This window comes from Macrotis lagotis, chromosome 4 (assembly GCF_037893015.1).
Source record: "Macrotis lagotis isolate mMagLag1 chromosome 4, bilby.v1.9.chrom.fasta, whole genome shotgun sequence".
NCBI classification, from domain to species: Eukaryota; Metazoa; Chordata; class Mammalia; order Peramelemorphia; family Peramelidae; genus Macrotis; species Macrotis lagotis.
In genome coordinates this window covers 58,984,805-59,007,610 of record NC_133661.1, presented here as the reverse complement: position 1 = coordinate 59,007,610, position 22,806 = coordinate 58,984,805, and the positions used below count along the sequence as shown (strand labels likewise).

Sequence of the window (22,806 nt, the reverse complement as noted above, 5' to 3'; positions counted from 1 at the left end):
TGAATGAGAACACTTCATTCCAACAGCCATGAAGGCAGCTGAAGTAGGTACTGTGGAGTGCTTAGAGCTTGATTAGACATTGATGACCATAGTCATCCATTGCATATAGAACCATCACTAGTTGTCTTGATTCTGTCTTGCCATGGCTTTGGAAGAGAGAATGAGGCAGGTACTTCGTGCAATTATATCTCACCTAAATCCATTTTACACATGCATCAAAAGACATCACCCATACTTTACTATTCCTTAAAGTCCTGTGGCATCAGGCAAGTGATAACCATAGCATGGGTGGATACACTGGGAGTTGTAGTCACAACACTGCACATAGGCGCCCTAGATCATAGGGTTGTTTTCCCACTGGTAATAGCAGTGAGGTTTAGCAATCCCCTGGGTGACTGAGCAGCCCTTTTAAGGATCAAACTACTTAGCTCCTGATGTGAGTAAGGGGCTAGACAAAGTACCCTAAAAATTGCCTGCTTACCCAATCCTGGCCTGATTACCACAGCAGGTGGGGAATCCTACAGTGTGGTCAAGGCACAAAAATTCTACAAAGATTCTTCAAAGAAGATTCCATTCACCATTGGTACATGAAATATGTGCACACTCATAGATAGCACAAGATCCAGTAGACCTGAAAGAAAAACAGCACTTGTTGCAAAAGAACTCAGCAGATATCTTAGCCACATAGCAGCCCTGAGTGAAATAAAACTGGCAAAGGAAGGCCAGCTTACTGAGGTCAGCCGGGTACACATTTTTCTGGAGTGGCCATACTGAAGGGGAATACTACGAAACTGGGATAGATTGCACTCAAAATTAACCTAGTTAACATTCTTGCATGCCTACTAAAATGAGTGAACAACAGGCTCACGATAATGAGATTGCCACTTCTAGGAAAACACCATGCCACCATCATCAGTGCCTGTGCTCCCACCATGATGAACACTGAAGAAGTCAAAAGAAAAATTTTATGAAGACCTGGAGACCCTTATCATCAATGTACTAAGGGATAAACATAATTCTGGTTGACTTTAATGCTAGAATAGGATCAGATTGCCAGATATGGCAGGGAGACGTGGGGAAGAGTCTAGTTGGAAAAAGCAACAGTGATGATCACCTAGATACTGAAGACTTGTACTTCTCAAAACTTCTCATCACAAACACTATGTTCCATTTACCTAAATGCAGTGAAACTTCCTAGATGTACCCTTGTAGCAAAAATTGACACCTCTTAGACCAGAGTTGTCCAAAATAGTCACATGCTGCCCAAAGTGTGATTATATGCGGCCTCCCTCTGGATTTACTAAATGCTTTGAAAAACAAAGCCTAGCTGAACTACCACAGAGTTCTCTTTAAAATGGCAAATAAAAATATATTGTCTATTTTATAAACTTTTTTTTTGTCTTTTGCAAGGCAAACGGGGTTAAGTGACTTGCCCAAGGTCACACAGCTAGGTAATTATTGAGTGTCTGAGGGCAGATTTGAACTCAGGTACTCCTGCCTCCAGGGCCAGTGCTCTATCCACTGTGCCACCTAGCTGCCCCAATAAAAACTTTTAAAAGTTACTTAGGACAGCCCTGTATTAGACTATCTGATTGTAAAAGGAGACAGATAAGATGTGAGAGTGACAAAGGCATTGTGTGGTGCAATGTACTGCACTCATCACAGACTTATCCTCTCCAAGCTAAAATATTCATATTTAAATGTGAATTTAACGGTGGCCCCAATTCTGACACTTGTCCTGTATCTTACCCCTGTTTTGCACCCTCTACAAATCAGATAAGTAAACTGTCTGTGTCCTTATCCATGACATTGAAAATAATAAGATCTCTTGGACATCCTGCTTGGTATTTTCTACCTAACTGACTGCAGCCTGTAAGTTGGATATTTAGAGATGAAAGCTATCTTAATTCATATCTTTCATAGAAGAGGTGATTTAATTGGTAATACAAAGGGAATATATTTAATGTGTTGCAACAAAATATCAACATAAATTATTTAAACATCAAGGAGGTTTTTAAATGTGCAAAAAATATATCATATGATCTGTCAAACCTGTCAGTTTTCACACAGGAAGCTCTTCCCACAGAGCTTCATGAGCCAATCTCTTATGTGAACTTACCTTTTAGTTGCTGCAGCTTATGGTGTGTATTAGCTTTAGTTTCAGGACCAGCATAAGAAAAATGCACTCCCATTATGCTGTTCTATTATTTCAGTGTCTCTTCTCATGACAAATTCATGTCCAGCTTCATCCCTTATTGCAGCTGCATCTGGTCCCCTGCTGTCTCACTCCTGACACTTAGATATGAATCTGAGCTTCCTTCTTCTAAAGCAGAGCCCACCTTCTGTGTCTGAAGCTAGAAAACTCTTTCCCAGAGGTGTAGGAACTACCTGTTCTTTTCTTGAATGGCATTTCAGTTTGTGTATCCCTTGTTTTCTGTAGGGCTCAGATGGAACCTGGTTCTGCAGTGGGGGCGCTCTGTGCTCAAAGTATTGGGGAACCTGGCACACAGATGACCCTGAAGACCTTCCACTTTGCTGGTGTTGCTTCCATGAACATCACTCTGGGTGTGCCCCGCATCAAAGAAATCATCAACGCCTCCAAAGCCATCAGGTGCCACACTAGGTTTTATCTCATACATGTATGCACACGCACACACACACACAATCTCTCTGCCTGTTTCTCTCATGCTCACACAGCTGCAGATTGAATTAAGTGACTTCATCCCAACTTTTCCTAAAACCAAATACACAAGAAACCAGGAAAATGGTCTGATTTTTCCCTGGTGGTGACACCTTCCTGTGTTGTCCTCTGGTTTGTACATGACAGAACCAGACTGCCCTCCTCATTCCTGGCTCTCTCACACTTTCTTGGTTAGGGAGCAGGTCTAACTTTTAATCTCTCCTCAGACTTCTGACATCTAGGGGACCCTGGGAACCTTTTGGATCTGAGTTATTTCATCTGTAGAATGAATAGGTTGCACTCTACAGTCCCTAAGGGCCCTTTACATCTGCGATCTTGTGATCTTCTGCCATTTGCCAGGGGTGTCAAATTACAGTAGAAAATATAGCCATTCAAGGAGTGCCCCTCCAGGGAGCCTCTGTTTTTAAGGTTAGGCTTTTAGTTTGACTTCTATACCCACTTGGTGAGAAGGGAGCAGAGCTTGCTGGTCCTGGTACATTGGAGCAGGGATTATCCAAAGCTAGAGGTGGGAAACAATCACAGAGACCTGTGTGTCTTCACCCCAGACTGATGCAGCTCCTGATGGGGTCCTGCACCTCTGAGGCTGAGACATACTCTATCCTTTAAAACAACAGTCATTGAAAGCAAAGTTAACTCTTTCATAATAATTGAATGATCTTTTTCTGCACTTCTGTAGCACCCCAATTATCACAGCCCAACTAGATAAGGACGATGATGCTGACTATGCCCGTCTCGTGAAAGGACGAATTGAGAAAACTCTCTTGGGAGAGGTAAGAAGAAATTCTCCTCTTGTCATACTGATCCATCTCCACCTGGGAACCACTGCAATTAATGTACTCATCTGTGGCTTTCAAGTAGAGGAATGAAAGACTGTGTTAATGTTGTATTCTTTTGATGTTACAGATTTCTGAATACATTGAAGAAGTCTTTCTCCCTGATGACTGTTTTATTCTTGTCAAGCTCTCATTGGAACGCATTCGACTTCTGAGACTAGAAGTAAGTCTTTTCCTCACAAAGCTTTGGGGTTCCAGGGCAAAGAGAAGACCTAGACAGTCCCTCAGGAGGTTCTGTTCACAGGCTTGGCTCCAAAAAGTATGAGGTCATTTTAGGAAGGAGAGAACATCAGTACTGGGGGACCTGGACCTGGAGAAGGAGGTGGCCCTGATCTGAGTCCTGCTTGTCTTCTGTGTCCTAGGTGAATGCTGAAACTGTCCGTTACTCCATCTGCACATCAAAACTTCGAGTGAAGCCTGGAGATGTGGCCGTTCATGGGGAGGCCGTGCTCTGTGTTACCCCAAGAGAGAATAGTAAGAGCTCCATGTACTATGTGCTGCAGTTTCTGAAGGAAGACCTTCCTAAGGTGAGAGCCCAGCCCCAAGTCCTTTTCTTGCCCTACAGTGTCTCTGTGGTTTTTATGTGGATGTAGTGCACCCAGATTGTTCTCTCTGCTAGGCATGTTTTTGAGCCGGCAGCCTGAAAAGTGTCTTAACTGCTCTATTGTGTCTGTGGGCAGGTGGTGGTACAAGGTATCCCAGAAGTGGCAAGAGCTGTGATCCATATTGATGAGCAGAGTGGCAAGGAAAAGTACAAGCTGCTGGTGGAGGGTGACAACCTCCGGGCTGTCATGGCGACTCACGGAGTCCAAGGAACCAAGACCACCTCCAATAACACATATGAGGTACCCAAATCTTCTGACTCCATCAGAGGAGTCCTGGCCATACCATTCACAGATATTCACAGGGCTTCTTGACTTGCTTGGCTTTACCAGCTGTGGACCTTCAGCCCTCTGAAGCATCAGGGAACCCCACCATGGGGTTCTCTTAGCCCTTCATGCCCCATCTACATTATCACTGTTGGCTACATCATCCTGGAATCTTCCACAGGCTGGTGTCTGTATTGGGGATTAATACTTACTGGAATTAGGACACCAAGTAAAAGTCAAAGTGCTTATGTTTAAATGGGGCAACAATTTGTTCAGACCACCAGTGGTCTGATTGCCACTTAGGGTTTAGAGCTGGAGTTCAGGAAGGGCCATTAACCAGCTAGTCTTTGTTCATGGAGGACAAACACTGGAAGCTCAGTCCTATGGAGATCATTTTAATGAATTGATTCCTTGGCTAGAGAATATAAGCAAGATAAAACATAGCAGCATTGGAAGGTGTTTTCAAGTCTTTGAAAGGCTGTTGGGTGAAAGGGGTCTCAGGAGGCTGAACCAAGCCCAGAATAAGCAGAAACAACAGATAGTCCTTGCTCAGTGTTTTCTAAAAGTCAAAACTGGGTAAAATTGTAAGACTATGTGAGGCTGTGGGTTCCCATGGCAAAGCATAACTAGATAGAACTTCTTCTGTGAGCTTGTCACCCTCATTGTAGTGGCAAAGCATGCTTTGAGATAGGGTTTCCTCCCATGCCAATTCTTTTTCACAAGTACAGTCGTCGGACAGAAATGGGTTCACAGTTTTTCTTCATCTTTGATCTTAGGTAGAGAAGACCCTGGGTATTGAAGCTGCACGTTCAACCATCATTAATGAGATCCAGTACACCATGGTCAACCATGGCATGAGCATTGACAGGAGACACGTCATGCTGCTTTCAGATCTCATGACATACAAGGTTGGTAAGAAAGGTCCTTTGATCAGCTACCTTCTCCAGTGGACAGAGACCTTAGAGGATTCTTCAGATCATCCTGTGGACCCCCGTGGAAACCTCCACCATAGAACAACTTCATTAGCACTTTGGTAGCCCTCTTAATTTGATATATTGATACAGTTTTACTGCTCCAAAGCAAGAATGAGTTGTGGAAATGGTAGGAAACAAAAGCACTTTTTCCACATTATAATTATCTTGTTATAATCTTGAAGACAACCTGGGTTCTTTTTTCCATTGATATTCTGAGCCTAAGACCAAGATGCTGTGTATATCATACACCTGTATTGAACCTAACTTATTTCAATGATGTTAGAATGTTGGCTCTGCTTTTTATGAATTGTGTGGAGGTTACAGGGTTATCTGAGAGTCTCACATTTCTCTTTGCCTTTAAAACAAGATGCTTCAGGGCTGCTCCACAGGGTGGTAACAAGCCTGGTCTTTAACCTTGCCTTTGCAGAAAACTTGGTCTTCAGTCTCTCATATGCAGATTTGGGTTCACAGGTCATTTCAGCAAAGTGAATGATCTGTTCCAACCATGGGTCTTATCATTAAGGATTTTTTCCGTTCAAGTTAGAAATTTTAGATGCACATTGAGTAGGAAAGGACATCTTAGGGTGAGCTTATGAATTTGTTTCCAAGTTGCTCCTGAGTGACTATCTTGTGTTTTGTTTCTTTCTTTGAAGCAAGTAAGGAAGAGATGATTTATTATGAAATGGTGGTATATGGATTGAAAATCCTGGAGCTCTGATTTTCCTTTCCTATCCTCTAGGGTGAAGTTCTGGGCATTACTAGGTTTGGCCTGGCCAAAATGAAGGAAAGTGTGCTGATGCTGGCTTCATTTGAAAAGACTGCTGACCATCTCTTTGATGCAGCCTACTTTGGGCAGAAGGATTCCATATGTGGTGGGTATTTCAGAAATGCCATCTAATTTTCTCCACAGCACAACAGTATTTTTCAGTTGCCTCATAAACTTGGAAGAGAAATTGTGGAAAGATCATAGCCACAGGTCATAAAATTGGAGTTGGGTAGTCTAGGCCCCCACAGCCTGATTGATTCTACCCTTTAGTCTTTGAAGGTAAGTAGAACTACTAAAGGAGGCAGTCAGGTGGCACAAATGATTGAATACTGAACTTGCTGTGAAGAAGACCAGAGTTCCTAGACACTTACTAGCATGTGATCCTGGTTTTCCCTGGATGAAGCATTTGATGTCTTAGGAAGGATATCACAAGGGGCAGCTAGGTGTTGTAGTGGATTGAGTACTGACCCTAGAGTCAGGAAGAACTGAGATCAAATTCCACCTCAGATACTTAATAATTACATAGCTGTGTGACCTTACCCCCATTGCCTTGCAAAACAAAACAAAACAAAACGGAATGATATCATGAAAGGCAAAGCTTTCTTTTTTGGTGAGCCAGACTTGTCATTTCTTTGGTATATGTAAAAGCCCCTATCAGGGCTTATCAGCAGTTATGTTGCAATTTACTGTCTTGGAGAGATGACCTGATTTTCCAGGGGGGGTCACATGTTTAGAGTGTGTCTACACAGTTTAATTAGGAAATTGCCCATTTGGCTTGTCCTAAGATATGGTATTTACGATGACTGAGGAGCAAGGCTCAATGGGTCCAGAGTTCTTATGTTTCAAGAGTCACGAGTGTTGACTTCCATCAAAGGGTCCTGGTGAAAACATTTGTGTACCCCTTGTCTCCTGACAACACTTATATGACATTTTTGCTGATTGAATTTAGTAATCTCAAAGGCAAGAACCCTGCTTATTGTCATTTGTCTGGCAACCTTCAAGGACACAGATGGAAGAGTAGAACTTTCTGAAGTTTGTAGAGCAGAACCAAACTGACCCCAAAGGCTCCCATGATCACTGAAGCCCAGGCATATCTTGAAGTGAGAATATAATATTTGTAGGCTTCTTATACCAGAACATGGAAACCCTCCCAGTGATGATAGAAGTGACAGATTCTGCTTGGGGAGGGAAGAAACACTTCTTGCTTCTCTTTCTTGGTTCTCAACTCCATTATAGCATTCCAGTCACAGATGAAGATGGTCCTTACTTCCATTTAATTTCTGAGAGCACTGGACAGAGAGAGAGAGAAAGATGTAGCTTCTAGCCCTCAGCTCTGTCTGATCTTGGACAAGTCATTGACACTTTGGGACTGAACGTGATGATTTCTAAGGCCCTTTCCAGATCTAACATTCTCTTATAACTAGAATCCTGGTTTTAGGTAAAAGTTGTTTTCCTAGAATTTGGTTGACCTATAAATGCCTTTTAGGGAATGACCTAATGCGTAAGGGTCAGATCCATTATTAAAAAACGCACCTTTGGAAGACTTTTTAACCTTTACCCTTCCTTCTTTCAGGTGTTTCTGAGTGTATTATCATGGGAATCCCAATGAACATTGGAACTGGGCTCTTCAAGCTGCTCCATAAAGCTGACAGGGACCCAAACCCTCCCAGAAGGCCCCTCATCTTTGATACAAATGAATTTCACATTCCTCTGGTCACATAGCACATGTTAAGAGAATGGAGCAGAGACTGTCCTGATCTGGAGTTCCTTCTAGAAAGGAGGAGACTCAGGGTTGTTGCTTCTTTAAGACAGTGTTCTCCTTGCCAGAGCTCCGCCAAGAGCCACTTGATGATGCCAGCATTCATCGGAAGCATGCTCCAAGGAGCAGCATTTATACACATGGGCATTCAGGAGACCATTTGGAGGACTTGAGCCATGCCAACATTTGTTAAGACTAATGACCTGGAAATTCGCTGCTCTGAAGAACGTCCTGTTTTGAGACCTCTTTCCATGGACAACTCAACACTTTGTTCCTTCCATCCTGATTCTAGCACGTCCTTGTCATAAAGTCTTGTCTTGCTTAAGGCATATCTATTAGACATTCTGCTTGGGTTTCTTCATGGCAGCCCCCTTCTCTAATGACCTCTGTGATTGTTAGCCACTTCAGAGGCCTGAAGGATCTTCCTGCTGGAGCCACAGGTATCAAGTAGCTGATTCAACCCCTGCAGGAGAGACCATCTGCAGCCTTTTGTTTGTCTTTGGATTCAGGGATTTCCTGATGAGATAGATTTGGGTAAAAATTATGTTATTTATTTATTTGTTAGACTTGGATATTTTGGTATGGTTTTGAGCACAAGGAACTACAAAACCAGCATTGAAGTAGCACGGGAAAACTGGTTAAAGAGAATCTGCAGTGACAACTTTGTAACAGAGCTTAGATTCTAAGCCCATTTTCTCTCTGGGACCTTCTGGCTGGCTGCCCCATCAGGACTTGGTCCACTCTTCCCCACCCCCACCCCCTTGTCTTTCTTTCCTCTTCTGCTACAAGGCATTTCAAGTGTCAGCATTGACAGCTGTTCTGTGTGAAATCTAGTGACCCTTCAGAGTTTAAGCAAGGTCCTTCCAAAATTGAGGGTTTGGGAAGGTAGACCTTTGGTGAACTAGGGACAGGAAGGTAGGGCAGAACTTTCAAATCTTGAACCAACCAAGATGAACCTTGGAAAGGTCAGCCTGCAGCTGACTGTTAGGAAGTAGTGCCCCAAAGATAATGGTATGGAGAAGGAGGGAATCTCTGAGAGACACTGGCTTTGGTTTTTTGTATTTTTTCTTGTAAGAAATTTTCATTTCTTCACATGAGAATGGCTACCTTTTTTTTTGGTAAGCTTGTACCAAGTTTGCAAATTAAATATTCTAGATTAAATTAAACATTTTAATAGTAAAGTATATGCATACATGTATTTCTCACCATAGAGACAAACATGTGCATGTATGCATACATATGTATGTGTAATCAGTGTTGCTTAATGGAGACAAGATAGCTTTGGTGTCAGAAAGATCTAAGTTTCATTCTTGCCTTTGATATATAATGTTGTTATGTCAAAGGACACATTATCTAACTTTCTAGTATTCCCCAAGTAACTTGTAAATTATGGACAAATTGCCAAATCTGCATTGGAAGAAGGAACTGCCATGTTGGTAGTTCCTCATACTGATCAGATCACCAGTGTGCTTGACCAAAAAACAGTGGGTGGTTGTATGGATGGATGGATGGATGGGTAGATGGGTGGATATACACACTTGTATACGCACATGTCTCCTGGTTGAGGTTAGAGTAGAAAGCATTGGCTTTGGAGTCAAGGAATGGCTTTAGATTTTCTTGTTGCCTATGTTGAGTGAACCACAATCATTTCTCTTAACCTTTGTTGCCCCACCTGTAAAAGGAAGGAACTAAACTAGTTATTTAAGGTCTTCTAGATCTAAATTCTGTGACCCACTATTAGAAAACTGTTCTTGTCTTTGAAAGTTCAGAGGGGGCCACACTAAGGGAGGGGAGGGGAGTGCTTGGTGACATGCCACACTTGGCAGTCTCAGGCTTCTCATGAAGGGGGTTGGGGAATGTGAAAATGGACTAGTACAAGAAGTACACATCAGTTCTTTGTTCAAATGAAGCAGCAGGATACTCGAGGAAAACCCCTTAATCATCTACTTAGATTGCTGCACAGTTGCAAGTGAAGTTTTTGAAGGCTTTTCAGGGGGTTTTAGTGCAATATATGAAAGAAGGGTAAGTAGCCTGCCATCAAGAGAGGAGACTGGATTTTGCTCCAGGAGAAAATGTGTTCTTTGTACAAAATTTGCTCATTAAGACTGGCGAAGAACCATGGAAAAGGAATGAATGATAGAGGCAATAGCAGCACACACACCCCCCCCCCCCCAGAAGCTTCCATCAGAGGTCCCTCTTTTGTTCATCCCAGAAGGGCTACTTCCCATACTCCAGAAATATGCCCAAGACTCAGGACTATCCTTGAAGCAGTATCCAAAAGCTAAAGCTTTGACCTGAGCTAGAAGGCAAGGAGTCTTCTCAAATGTGGGAAGTGGCACAGATCTGCTTCTGAAATGATTTGGTTTAAATTGTGCTTTTCATTTAGTCTAGATGTTAAGGGAGGTATTTTGGGCCTAATGGTCATTTGCATATATAGAGATAGGGAGAATGGTGGAAGGAGCATCTGGAGAAGGCCCTTGAAGTGAACACCCCAGGGTCTGGAGTCAAATTGTCCCTTTAATTCAACATGTAGTATCTCCCTATTGTACCATGCTGGTTCTTGAACTCCTGCGTACATTGGCTTTGGAGTCAAGGATTGTCTTCAAATATTCTTGTTGCCTATGTTGAGTGAACCACATCATTTCTCTTAACCTTTGTTGCCCCACCTGTAAAAGGAAGGGACTAAACTAGTTATTTAAGGTCTCCTAGCTGTAAATTTTGTGATCCACTATAAATGTACCCAGCTAACTCTTCTCAAACTACAGTTGAAAAACATTGAATCACAAATTCTGGCATAACTTTCTTGTCAATGTAAGGATCATGTTAAAATTTATACTACAAATTAAGTTTTTTTCAAATCTGCCATTTGGCCTTTGGACTTTGTAAGAAATATGAAGGATGGCATTCCATTGTGAATTCTGTTTACATTCAGTTCAGATTTCTTTCTGAATTAAGAGGATTTGAACCAAGTGTTAGTTTGATGCAGAGATCAGTCAGGGGAAGTTGGGAGTGACCCAATACCTGTTAAGAGGCCCTGTTCTCAGGGAAGCAAAGGATGACTGTTGGATGTATCTCACTAACATAACTAAAAGTGTAACTTTGGATGCTCTTGATGGTAAAATTAGTTAAAAGGGTTCAAATCATCCATTCTCCTGGTTATACTCCAGTAGGAGCAGAAAATGCTTCTTGTTTCCTAAGAATATGACTTTGTATGAAATTTAATGATAGAAATCAAAGTAACACCCTCAGGATGAACTGTCCCTATTGTCCCTCTTTGGTGGGAGACCTTTAAGGCCAATCTACTGAAGGGACCCAAAGTATCAAAAAGTTGCAAAAGCAGTGAGACTGAAAAAAATCACCCTTTGCCTTTCCTGTTCATGTGTAGAATGAGATCAGTCCAGTGATATGTTGACTGAATAATACAGTGACTTTACAATGTAAATCATGGGGGCTCCCTTGAGCCTTGACTTCTTCCCCCCCTTCTTCCTCAAAATTTGACAATTGAAACTTTGAAAGGGTGTAGAAGTCATTACCCACAACACCTCTATTTGGGTGAACTTGGGAAAGTCATTTCATAGCTCTAATCAGTTTCTTATCTGTCCAGTGAGGCTCAAAAATTTTGTGACTAACTTCTGTGACACAGGCTTAGTAATTACAGATACTTAAACTCCTTTATCTAAAATTGTCCTGAACTATTGGCCAAAAAACCCCAACCCCCATAAAAAACAATGTTACACACACTACCTATTCTGAAATCAAAATTAGGTGGACCAGACTGCAGGGTGCCACAGGGGGGTATGTGTATGTAGGTTTTTTTTTTCCTTTTCTTCCTCATGTGACTACAGTATAGTATAATTGACTGGGACATTTACTTTTGTGAAGCCTTAGATCAAAATTAAAATATATGTATTACATTTCCAAACTGGACCAAAGTGCTGAGTTTAAAGTTTCTGGAACTATCTGAAGGGGAAAAATGCATCTAAATTTCATCTCACCCATTAAAAGTATATTTATTCTTGAAAAAATTATTTTTATTCAGCCTGTTAACCTTCCAAAATATCCCTTTGAACAAATGAATTAAGAATAGTCAATTGTTTTCAATTATGCTCTACTGCTTTATAAAACTCTTGGGGGTTGGAAGTGGGGAGGGATCATGTAAAATCTTTGAATATTAATTGTCAGTTAAAAGTATGGTACTGTGCTTCTATTTCAGCACTTCTGTGTCCATTAATTCATTTCTGATTGAATTTGGCTTTTCATGATCGTTTTCCTTTTTAAGTGTCTCCCATTTTGGGTAGCTTTTTATTACAACTAAAGAAGAAAAGGGAGAACAATCATGGGCCTTTACAAAGTATTGTTGGGGCAGGGGTTTCCAGTTAACAAAAAATGTATTTTCTTCTCCAATCTCCCCATTGGGAGAAAACAATACTGTAAGGAATATGCATAGCTTAAGTAAAAATAAAGTCCTGAATTGGCTATGTCCCATTCCTTTACAGGAACCAAATTGCCCTGAGTTTTAGAGCAGGAGGAAGGGGATGGAAAATACAGTAATCCAGGGATTCTTAAATAAGGAACATCATCTCTTGTGTGCCCATAAAGTCTATCACTTCAGGTAAATTCTCCGTGCAGCAAAAATTATCGCTTATAGTTGTAGCAGGAATGATTACTGACAGTTAAAACAAAATATGCTCATGAGCTTATGATATGAATAAAGTCAACCAATGTCAGCCACACAGTTGAACTATAAGGTGGACATCAGCCCTCACCTTTCATACTAGTAGTCGTAAAAGCATGTATGCCCAGGAGGTGGCATCTGCCTTTAATCTCTTTGTTGGGCTCATTGGGGAAAACCCCTTCTTATTCTTCTAGTCTGTGAGTCCACTTTAGTTACATGTGGACAGGGGAATAGGGTGGTCTTCTATTAGCCTCTGTACCAAACTGCCATTTATAATCTATCAATAAGCATTTATTTGACACCAACTGTATTCCAGGGGCTATACTAAGCTCTGAGAATACAAACAAAAACGACAGTCCTTCCTCCAAGGGGCAACTAGGAGGCTCATTTTTGTGAGTTTAAATCCATCCTTAAGACAATATCTGTGTGATCCTGGACAAATCACTTCATTCTGTTTGCCTCCATCCCCTCTTCTGGAAAATGAGTTGAAAGAAGAAAATGGCAAATCCCTCCAGTATCTTTGCCAAGAAACTTCTTAAGGAGTCAGTACTGAAGAGACTGAAAAACTCAGAGCCTCTTCCCATACCCCTTCCCTTCTCTCTGATAGGATCAATTGCCTAAGAATCCCTTGTGGGAATCAGTGGCATGAATTTCCAGCTGGGGAGTTCCTTTACACTGGTGAAATCATTCTAGACCAAAAACTGTCACTTTCTAGGCACATTTTTCCTTATTTTGAAATTCTTGACACAAAAGATGCTTGCTTTAGCCAAGATGTCTTTCACATCATAACTAGGTTTCTCCATTTCATTACCAAAGAGTGGTGGCTGCTCAACCACAGATTCACCATCAGTTACATACACAAATATATATTATAATATATGCAACATAATATAATAAATACACAGTTCTGTAGCATAGACTGTCTCCCACATGAATCCTTGGGGTATCATTGTGTGACTTGAAGGGAAATGAAATAGGTATCTTTAGTATCTTCTTCCTCTACTCTTTTCCAAAAGAGACTATTTTCTTTTAAAAGAGAGGTAAGGGGGGGAGGACCATAAGTTTAGCCATTGTGCTTTCCTTGTAAAGGGTAAAATTCCATCTATCTGTTCCCTTATTCATCTAGAGGCTAAGGTTTTCAAGTTAGCTTTTGATTGCTATTTCATTCATTGGGACCCTAAGCTTTTTTAGCCAAGGCTTGATTCCCTTCCCATCAAATACCAGGTCCACTATGAACAAACTGGTAACCTTAAGCTAAAAAGGAAATTTAAAAAAGTTAGTTTAACATGAAGTTTTATTCACTAAGATCTTACCCAGAAACCTATAGGTGGATGATATCATTGAAGATATTAATCAAGTTTTTCATGAGGGAAATCAAAGAGCCATAAAATTTTGGAAAGTTACACATTGGTACAAAAAGATGCCATTGATTATGATCTAACCCAACCTTAAGGTCTGTTCTATGTCAGAATTAACAGATCCAATTAACAAGACTGTGTTCTATGCTGACAATATATAATTATTAGATGTGATATATAGCATATAAAACATTGGAATTTCTCCCTTTCTAAAGGGAGTATAAGAATTTATGTAGTCTCTTGGGGGCGGCTAGGTGGTGCAGTGAATAGAGCACTGGCCCTGGAGTCAGGAGTACCTGGGTTCAAATCCGACCTCAGACACTTAATAATTACCTAGCTGTGTGGCCTTGGGCAAGCCACTTAACCCATTGCCATGAAAAATCTAAAAAAGAATTTATGTAGTCTCTTAGAAAGTTGGCACGACCAGTTTCCTGCCTGCTCAGGATGGTGTTTGTCTAATTTTTGACACAAACTATGAAAACCAATCTTACAGATGCAATTGGAGGTGCACCCAGGCTGCTTCACACAGAGCCTGCCTTCAGATTTATAGCTGGAGAGATACAGATCTTTTTTTTTTTAGGTTTTTGCAAGGCAAATGGGGTTAAGTGGCTTGCCCAAGGCCACACAGCTAGGTAATTATCTGAGACTGAATTTGAACCCAGGTACTCCTGACTCCAGGGCCGGTGCTTTATCCACTGCACCACCTAGCTGCCCCCCAGGTACAGATCTTGAGGAGTGCAGAGGTTAACATTCAAACTTACAAACCCCAATTAGTCTGAGAAACCAATTTTTTATTTAAAAAAAGTATAGTATAGTATTAAAGACATGTAGATTCAATGTTCCTCCATTTTAATCAAAATTGATACTTGTAGTGTATGGGAGATCAATCAAAGATGGAGGGAGATGATGGGCATATGGGAGGGGAATTGACTATCTTTGAGATCTAAGGATGCCAAGAAATATGGACAGGCAATGTAAGGTCTATAACAGTACATGTATGTCAGTGATAGTTACAGTGTCAAAAGGGTGCAGAGTCCTTTTATTGTACAGACTGTAGAAAAGAAGTACAAAATATCAGAAGAAAATTCAGGTCGATTATTTGTCTACAGCATCTGATGCAGTTCTTTGGCTTCAGATGTTCTAGAGGTTCCCTTCAGTCTAGGTTACTTGTAGAAGTTTTTCCCTTTCTATTAAAAGAACTCAATACAATTGTGAACAAGTCAAAAAATCTATTATTATTTTCATAACTGGAAAAGGAAATTCTGGAACCTCTTAGATCATGAAATCAGAAAATTCAGTTTCAAATGGAAATTATAAACCTAGTTTATACTTGGTAAAATTATTTTTTCATTCCCCCATTTGGAGGATGCTATTTCACTTAACAAATAAATTCAGTTAAAAAAAGGATTCTACCTCAAAAGTGAATTCATTAGAGATTGACAAATTAGCTTGAGCTTGTAACATATAAATTGATAATCATTTTTTAAAACAGAGAGTATCCATTAGTGATTAACAAAAAAAAACAGTTTTAAATTTTTATCAATGTTCAGAAATGAACCAAAAATACTTAACTGAAAATGAATTTCTCTTTAAAATATTTTTAAAATGGATCAACAGGTTATCCTTCTTCTGATATACTTAGCTGACTAAAAATTCTTTCCTAAAAACAGAAACAGTGTTATAATAGATACCTTGATGTCACAAAATTCTTATCATTTTTGCTTAAATATTCCCTGAATATTTCTGAAAAAAAAATGTAATTACCCTGGAACATATAGCTGCCACAGATGGCAAAACTACACATTAGACTAGTAGACTATTAGAATTTAGATCAAATGACTTAAATTTCTCTATGTAATTTTAATATTGATCAACTGACAAGATTACAGCAATTTATCATAAAAACCAGGGACTTAAGAAAGGGAAAATTCCCCTTTTTTAAAAAAACATCAGTTTCTAAGCAGAGATCATATGAGAGGCCAAATGTCTTAAACCAGATTTTAAGTCTGCCAGGTGAGTCATTATCAGTGTCACATTTGGGAACCTGAATCAGAAGAATCAAACCTTGAAGCTTTGCTAGTTACTCTTCTGATGTCCTAATGAGACCAATATCTGTACTATGTATTTCCAAAACCCCATAGGATGACTGACATCAATAGAACATTGGGTCAATAAAATTTCTTTTGCTGATCATACCAAGTGTCAGACACAGAATAATATCAATTAAACAGTACCATAAGATCTTTTTTTTTTTAGGTTTTTGCAAGGCAGATGGGGTTAAGTGGCTTGCCCAAGGCCACACAGCTAAGTAATTATTGTCTGAGGTCAGATTTGAACTCGGGTACTACTGACTCCAGGGCTGGTGCTCTATCCACTGAGCCACCTAGCCGCCCCTCCCATAAGATCTTAAACAGCAAATTCCAAATAATCAAAATTTCAGGTGAGTTCAACTCACAATATTGATTATAATTTCACATTGGCAACAACAAGAGATTATCACAGCAAAATCACAGATTATTTTATAATGTAGGACAAAAGATTTTGCTTCAAATAACAAACATCAAAAGATTTGGGATGTATAAATACAAACTGCATAATATGGATATGGAAGCAGATTTTATAAAAACAATTTTCTCTAGCAATATGTGTAGTTATTATCTATGTTCAAATAAACATAAGCAACAAACTTTTGCTTCCATCATCCTTTCAAAACAATTAGTCATCTTTAGATGACACTTTTAAAATCTGCATGTATTTAAACAGATGTTCTAAATTCGGATGTAACAACATAAAATACATTAAATTTTTAGATAAGGTGACATGAATTTTTACCCTTCACTAAACATAAGGTTTCTATGCAGAAATCCTATTTCTTAGAAGAAAACAAAGCAGTAAAGGACTTTCTTAACTTTTAATCTTATCTTATTGAATTATACCTTTTGTTTCATAAGTTTATTCTCCTGCGCAAATAAACTCATTTCATTCTCAAACAGAAAATTAGATTCATCAGAAATTTAATCTCATACATCTGATAAATTCAAAAAATCTTTTGAAATTCTTACTTATGTCATGGAATGTCAACAAGTTTATATCAAAACAGAAAGATCTTTTCTACTTGAAATTATTAGTCATTTCAATTGTTTTTAATATTAACCTAAATCTAATTGATTAGTATTACAATGGCAACCTTTCAATTCTGTAAGAATAGACATTTTCATTGAAAACTATAAACAGCACTATCACATTATTGCAATGAAATTACCTTACAGATGTTAAAATTTAGAAGGCCTTATATCCAGAAGAAATCATAAAAAATGGGAAAAATCCCACATGTTTAAAAATATTAATAGCAGTTGTTTTTGAGGAAATTTAGGGAATGCCTATCAATTGGGGAATGGTTGAACAAGTTATGATATATCTATCTATCTATATCTATATATATATATATGTTATGGAATGCTGTTCTATAAGAAGCAGTGAGTGGTCCTACTCTAGAGCAGCATGGAACAATTACAGGAACTGATGCTGAGTGAAGGGAACAGAACCAAGAGAACATTGTCCTCATTAGCCACCACAATGTGAGTTGATTAACTTTGATGGATGCAGCTTTTCTCAGCAATTCAAAGAATGAGGACAACCCTGGGAGACCTGTTATGGGCAGTGCCATTCACATCCAGACAAAGAAAATGAAACAAAACAAAACAAAACAAAAAAACCATAAAAACAATCTCCAGAATCTGAATGAGCGCCATGTTCATTTTTTTAAAATTTCTCTTATTTTACTTCCTATCCCATGGTTTTCTTTTCCCTTAGTCCTAATTTTTCTTACAGAAAATGACTAATATTGTAAACATGTTAAACACAAATGTACATTGTCCAATGGTTTACTAGTTTGCCACTGAAGGAAGGGGGGGTGGGAAGGGAGAGTAAAAGAAAATCATATAACTTCATTAATATGCAAGTGGATGAATATTGAAAAACTTTCATAACATGTAACTGGAAAAATAAAACAGTAAAAAAAAAAAAGAAAATTAAGTTGGTCTTATACAAATCACATAAAATTTTTTATAAAACATTCCTTTTCTTAGAGTTTCTCTTTCTTAAAAACAGCAATCAATATTTCTGATGTTTAAAAGACAAGTGATAGATGTCTCTTATTTAACCTTAAAATATAAATAAATCTTCAAAATTAGAATTTATCAAACCTAAGTTGGTAGAAAATTATCTTTAATAAATGAATTCCAAAAAGTTCTTCACATACAATAAACCTCTATAACAAAATTTCTAATTACAACTTTTCTTGCACCAAAGTTTTGTTTTGGTTTTTTTTTTTAGGATTTTGTAAGGCAAATGGGGTTAAGTGGTTTGCCCAAGGCCACACAGCTAGGTAATTATTAAGTGTCTGAGGTCACATTTGAACTCAGGTACTCCTGACTCCAGAGCCGGTACTCTATCCACTCAAAAGGTTATTTTCAAAAGGAAAAGATTAGTTTGTTTAAGACAGGGAGAATACATGTAATTAAATTATTTGATTATGAATAATAAAGGTTATCAAAGCTTTAAGATTTACTCAATATATTCCTCTTTGTTTTTACCTTTATCACCAGAAATAATCCCATATCAACTCTTCAAATTTATATAGGAAATATATCCTTAGATCAAGCAGGCTTTGTATATAAATATATCTTTTGGCTGAAACATACTGATGGATTACAACCTATTCTCAAACAAAGATTATTCCTTTACTCAATAGAAATTCTGTAGCACAGAAAATTCTTTATGAAGATTTATAGCCATATGATTCTAAAAATCCCTTTTTCAGGATTGCAAAATTTTCTTTTTGCTTCACTTAACAATCTTATGAAATTTATGTCATGGCCTTAAAACTTTAGCTAAAATAAGCAATAACTAATGCATAAGAGATTTAAATTTTATTCATTCTTTTTGTTAACAGCACAATTTTAAACTCCCAAATGTTTAGTTTATCCTAGTTTAAATATTTAGTTTAGCCTTTATCCTAACTAATAAATATAGCTGATATAAGTATTGATTAATATTTTTTAATATTGGAACATTTAAGAATGTCACAATAATCATAATCAAGTTTATGAATTTAAAAAACTTCTTAATTTACTTAAATGTCTTCCAGATTATGTTACATGGATGATTTTATATATAAATATATATATATATATATATATATATATTTTCTCCTTACAGAAATAATAACCTAAAGAAGAGAGAACTTTCTTTGTATAGTTTGTAAATTTTTCAGTAATAAATATTGGAGAGCAATTTGGAACTATTCCCAAAGGGAACAAAAATGTGCAGACCCTTTGATCCAGCAATACCACTGCTGGGTCTGTACCCTGAAGAGATCATGAAAAAAGGATAAAAACATCACTTGTACAAAAATATTCATAGCAGCCCTGTTTGTGGTGGCAAAGAATTGGAAATTGAGGGAATGTCCATCAACTGGGGAATGGCTGAACAAATTATGGTATATGTACATTATAGAACACTATTGTACTATTAGAAACCAGGAGGGATGGGATTTCAGAGAAGCCTGGAAAGACTTGCATGAACTGATGCTGAGTGAGATGAGCAGAACCAAAAGTACACTGTACTCCCTAACAGCAACAAGGGGATGATGGTCAACCTTAATGGACTTGTTCATTCCATCAGTGCAATGATCAGGGACAATTTTAGGGTATCTGAGACGGCAAATACCATCTGTATCCAGAGAAAGAACTGTGGAGTTAAAACAAAGACCAAAGACTATTACCTTCATTTAAAAAAAAAAAAAGCTGTCTAATGTACTACATAATTTTGCTATCTCTAATATTTTATTTTTTCCTCAAGGATATATTTCTTCTCTCAACACATTCAATTTTGATCAATGTATAGCATGGTAACAATATAAAAACTGTCAGATTGCCTTCGGGGGGGGGAAACTGTAAAAAATCAAAACCTTACAAAAAATGATAGGTAGAAACTACTATTGTATATAACTGGAAAATATAAAACATTAAAAATAATAATAATAATAAATATCAACTAGCCCTATTCTTTTCTTTTTATGACTAAATTTTGGATTAAATCAGATCTGTATTTATAAGTCCTTTATTCCTTATACATATATTCCTCTCTTCTTTATTAAGAATATTTGAGGGGCAGCTAGGTGGCACAGTGGATAAAGCATAGGCCCTGGAGTCAGGAGTACCTGGGTTCAAATCCGGTCTCAGACACTTAATAATTACCTAGCTGTGTGGCCTTGGGCAAGCCACTTAACCCCGTTTGCCTTGCAAAAACCTAAAAAAAAAAAAATATTTGGCAAATCACTAATTTGCTTGCAAACTTTCATTATTCTGATTATTTTTAACTGATCAAAGACAAACTTCAAAAAAAACCTTTCTTTTCTTTTTGTAGGTTTTTGCTGAATTTAAATTATTACAATCTTTTAATGCTCTAACTTGGTGCTAGACCCTGAAATCTTAAAATCAGATGATAATCTGCTACTGATTATCAATTCCACATTGGTCTTTTGAAAATCCAAAAGAATAAAAGGAGAATTCATATTTTAGAATATTAAATATTTTCCTGCTTTCCTCATTTCCCAGTCAATTCACTGCCATAGATTTATAAAAATAGTCGTCTGATATTAGGATTTAATTTGACCTCAGTTGTTGCATCTAAGCACAACTTTTTTAGTTCAAATCTGAATTCCACAATCCCAGAAAGAATGAGTAATTTAACTTTTGATTTACAGTTCTCATGTAATTTCTTTCTTAAAAATACTTATTTTTTTAAAAAATCAAATTATGGGGTGGCTAGGTTGCACAGTGGATAGAGCACTGGCCCTGGAGTCAGGAGGACCCAAGTTCAAATGTGGCCTCAGACACTTAGTTACCTAGCTGTGTGGCCTTGGGCAAGCCACTTAACCCCATTGCCTTGCAAAAACCTAAAAAAAAAATCAAATTATAAAACCTTTCATAATCCATTTTTCTTCTATTTAAACAATCTCAAAACTTGCTCAGTCTTTTTGACATGCTTAAGATCATATTTCATGGTAAATATACCCTCTTGTGGTTTAGAAAATCCAAACTTTTCCTACCTTCCTTTTTTTTCATTTTAACCTTTTTATTCTCTTCCCATGTCATTCAAAAATTCATTTTATAAATTTCCTTTTTATTAGTTCAGTATGCTATTTAACCATATTCTGGACCATTCTTTCTAATAAGCATCTATGGTTAATAACAATCTTACTCTTATAAGCCAAACAGTAATTAACTTTTGGAAACTTGTCTAACACACTAAAAATTTTTATCCCTTTGCTACAATTTTGATATCCCTTAAAAGAGAAAAAACATCAACTGAAATTCTCTTGGATATGTTTTTTTAATTTTAAATTTCAAATTTTAATTTTAAATTATTCGCAACCCTAGTAACAAAACATTTTCAAGTGAGGAACAAGGCATTCATTTATAGTAAAAATTCCATTATTCCCAGTGCACATTCCCATTCAAAAGTCTTAATATTTATCACTCCTTGATTTTTAACTTATATAACCTTTGAAAAATATTTGAACAAAAATCCCAGCCCTTTTGGGCAGCATGACAGCTGCCAAGAGAATGGGAAAAGAGGAACTATTTCATTCTAATTTCTGATCCAGAGCAGAGTGGCAGAGTTGAATATAGCAAAAGCAAGGAGATGAAGTGATTTGCTGCTTTACAATAGAGGAAGAGAGGCTAAGAGGAAAAAGGAGGAATGAAATTTCCCTCCACATAGCCCTGGAATGCTTAGATCAGGAATGATATATTTGAAAAAAAAGTATCCTTTCTTGTCTTTCCCAATATGATGGAAGGAGTCACTCTGGTCTGTGCAAACTCTCCAAGAAAGTTTAATACTTAAACAAATTTGATCTTAGAAAAAAACAAGACCTGAACAAGAGAGAAGGGAGAGTTCCCAGGTCCCTGGGGAATGCACGTGGGCAGGAGCCTGGAAAGTAAGAAAGTTCAAATCAGTTAATCAGAAGACAGATATATAAAATGCAGCTGAATATACTTGTTTGGACAGAAAATGAGAAAGAGGTAAAGGATGAAATTTCTCAGTGCAGGATTAGCAAGACTGCCAGACCAGAACTTAAAAGAAAGTTAGGAAAAGAACAGAACCTTTTCCTCCTTCAAAAACAGCACAATTTAAAGGGAAATCTGACCTGTGACTATGAATTGTGAATTTTTTAAAAAGGAAAAAAATCAAATTTCCTCCTATTTCCTGGTTGTGAAACAGAGAAAAAGGGAGAGGGAGGCATTGGATGCTGGTCAACAGAGGAGGGGAGTGAGAAGAGATAGCAAGCTGACCTAGGAGGGACAGTGGAGACTTTAATTCTTCTGCCTTTTACCACATAGAGTACACACAATTTGAGCAAATACCTACAAATCACATAAACAGAGTCAGAACACCCCAAAATATCACCAGAGAAGTACCAGACCAAGGGAAAATGAGCTTTGCTCTCATCCTAGAGTGTCTGAGAGACACATACCACACTAAATAAAAAAACAGTGCAAAGACATACGACAGGGTGCCAGAACAAGATCCCCTTATTAAGGGACAGTCAGAGACAACTACCATTAGCACTTCATAGTATTGTTCACCAGAGACAAAGTATTCAAAGGCTGAAAATAGAAAATTATCACCAAACACAAGAATTCTGTAAAATCAAAGATAAATTTCTAGAGAAATACCAAGTTCAATCAAAACACACATTCAAAACTAGAGCAAATTGAATTGAAATTTGGTTTGAATTGAAAGGTGGCAGAATTTCTGGTTTTAAATCAAAGAACTTTACCAGGCTCAAAATCTGTTTTAGCT

General features: G+C 37.9%; 1 protein-coding gene across 2 annotated transcripts in view; it reads left to right on the top strand.

The window, feature by feature from the left end:
* The window catches only part of POLR3A (RNA polymerase III subunit A), a 56,588-nt gene extending 37,707 nt beyond the window's left edge, over nucleotides 1–18,881 (top strand). For both annotated transcript variants that reach the window (XM_074232927.1, XM_074232928.1), the window contains exons 24-31: nucleotides 2,441–2,611; nucleotides 3,378–3,471; nucleotides 3,605–3,697; nucleotides 3,897–4,061; nucleotides 4,215–4,379; nucleotides 5,180–5,311; nucleotides 6,117–6,249; nucleotides 7,717–18,881. In XM_074232927.1, coding sequence (XP_074089028.1) covers nucleotides 2,441–2,611; nucleotides 3,378–3,471; nucleotides 3,605–3,697; nucleotides 3,897–4,061; nucleotides 4,215–4,379; nucleotides 5,180–5,311; nucleotides 6,117–6,249; nucleotides 7,717–7,865 — 1,102 coding nt within the window. In that variant the 3' untranslated portion in view covers nucleotides 7,866–18,881. The remainder of the gene's footprint in view (nucleotides 1–2,440; nucleotides 2,612–3,377; nucleotides 3,472–3,604; nucleotides 3,698–3,896; nucleotides 4,062–4,214; nucleotides 4,380–5,179; nucleotides 5,312–6,116; nucleotides 6,250–7,716) is intronic.
* The last annotated feature ends 3,925 nt before the right edge of the window (nucleotides 18,882–22,806 follow it).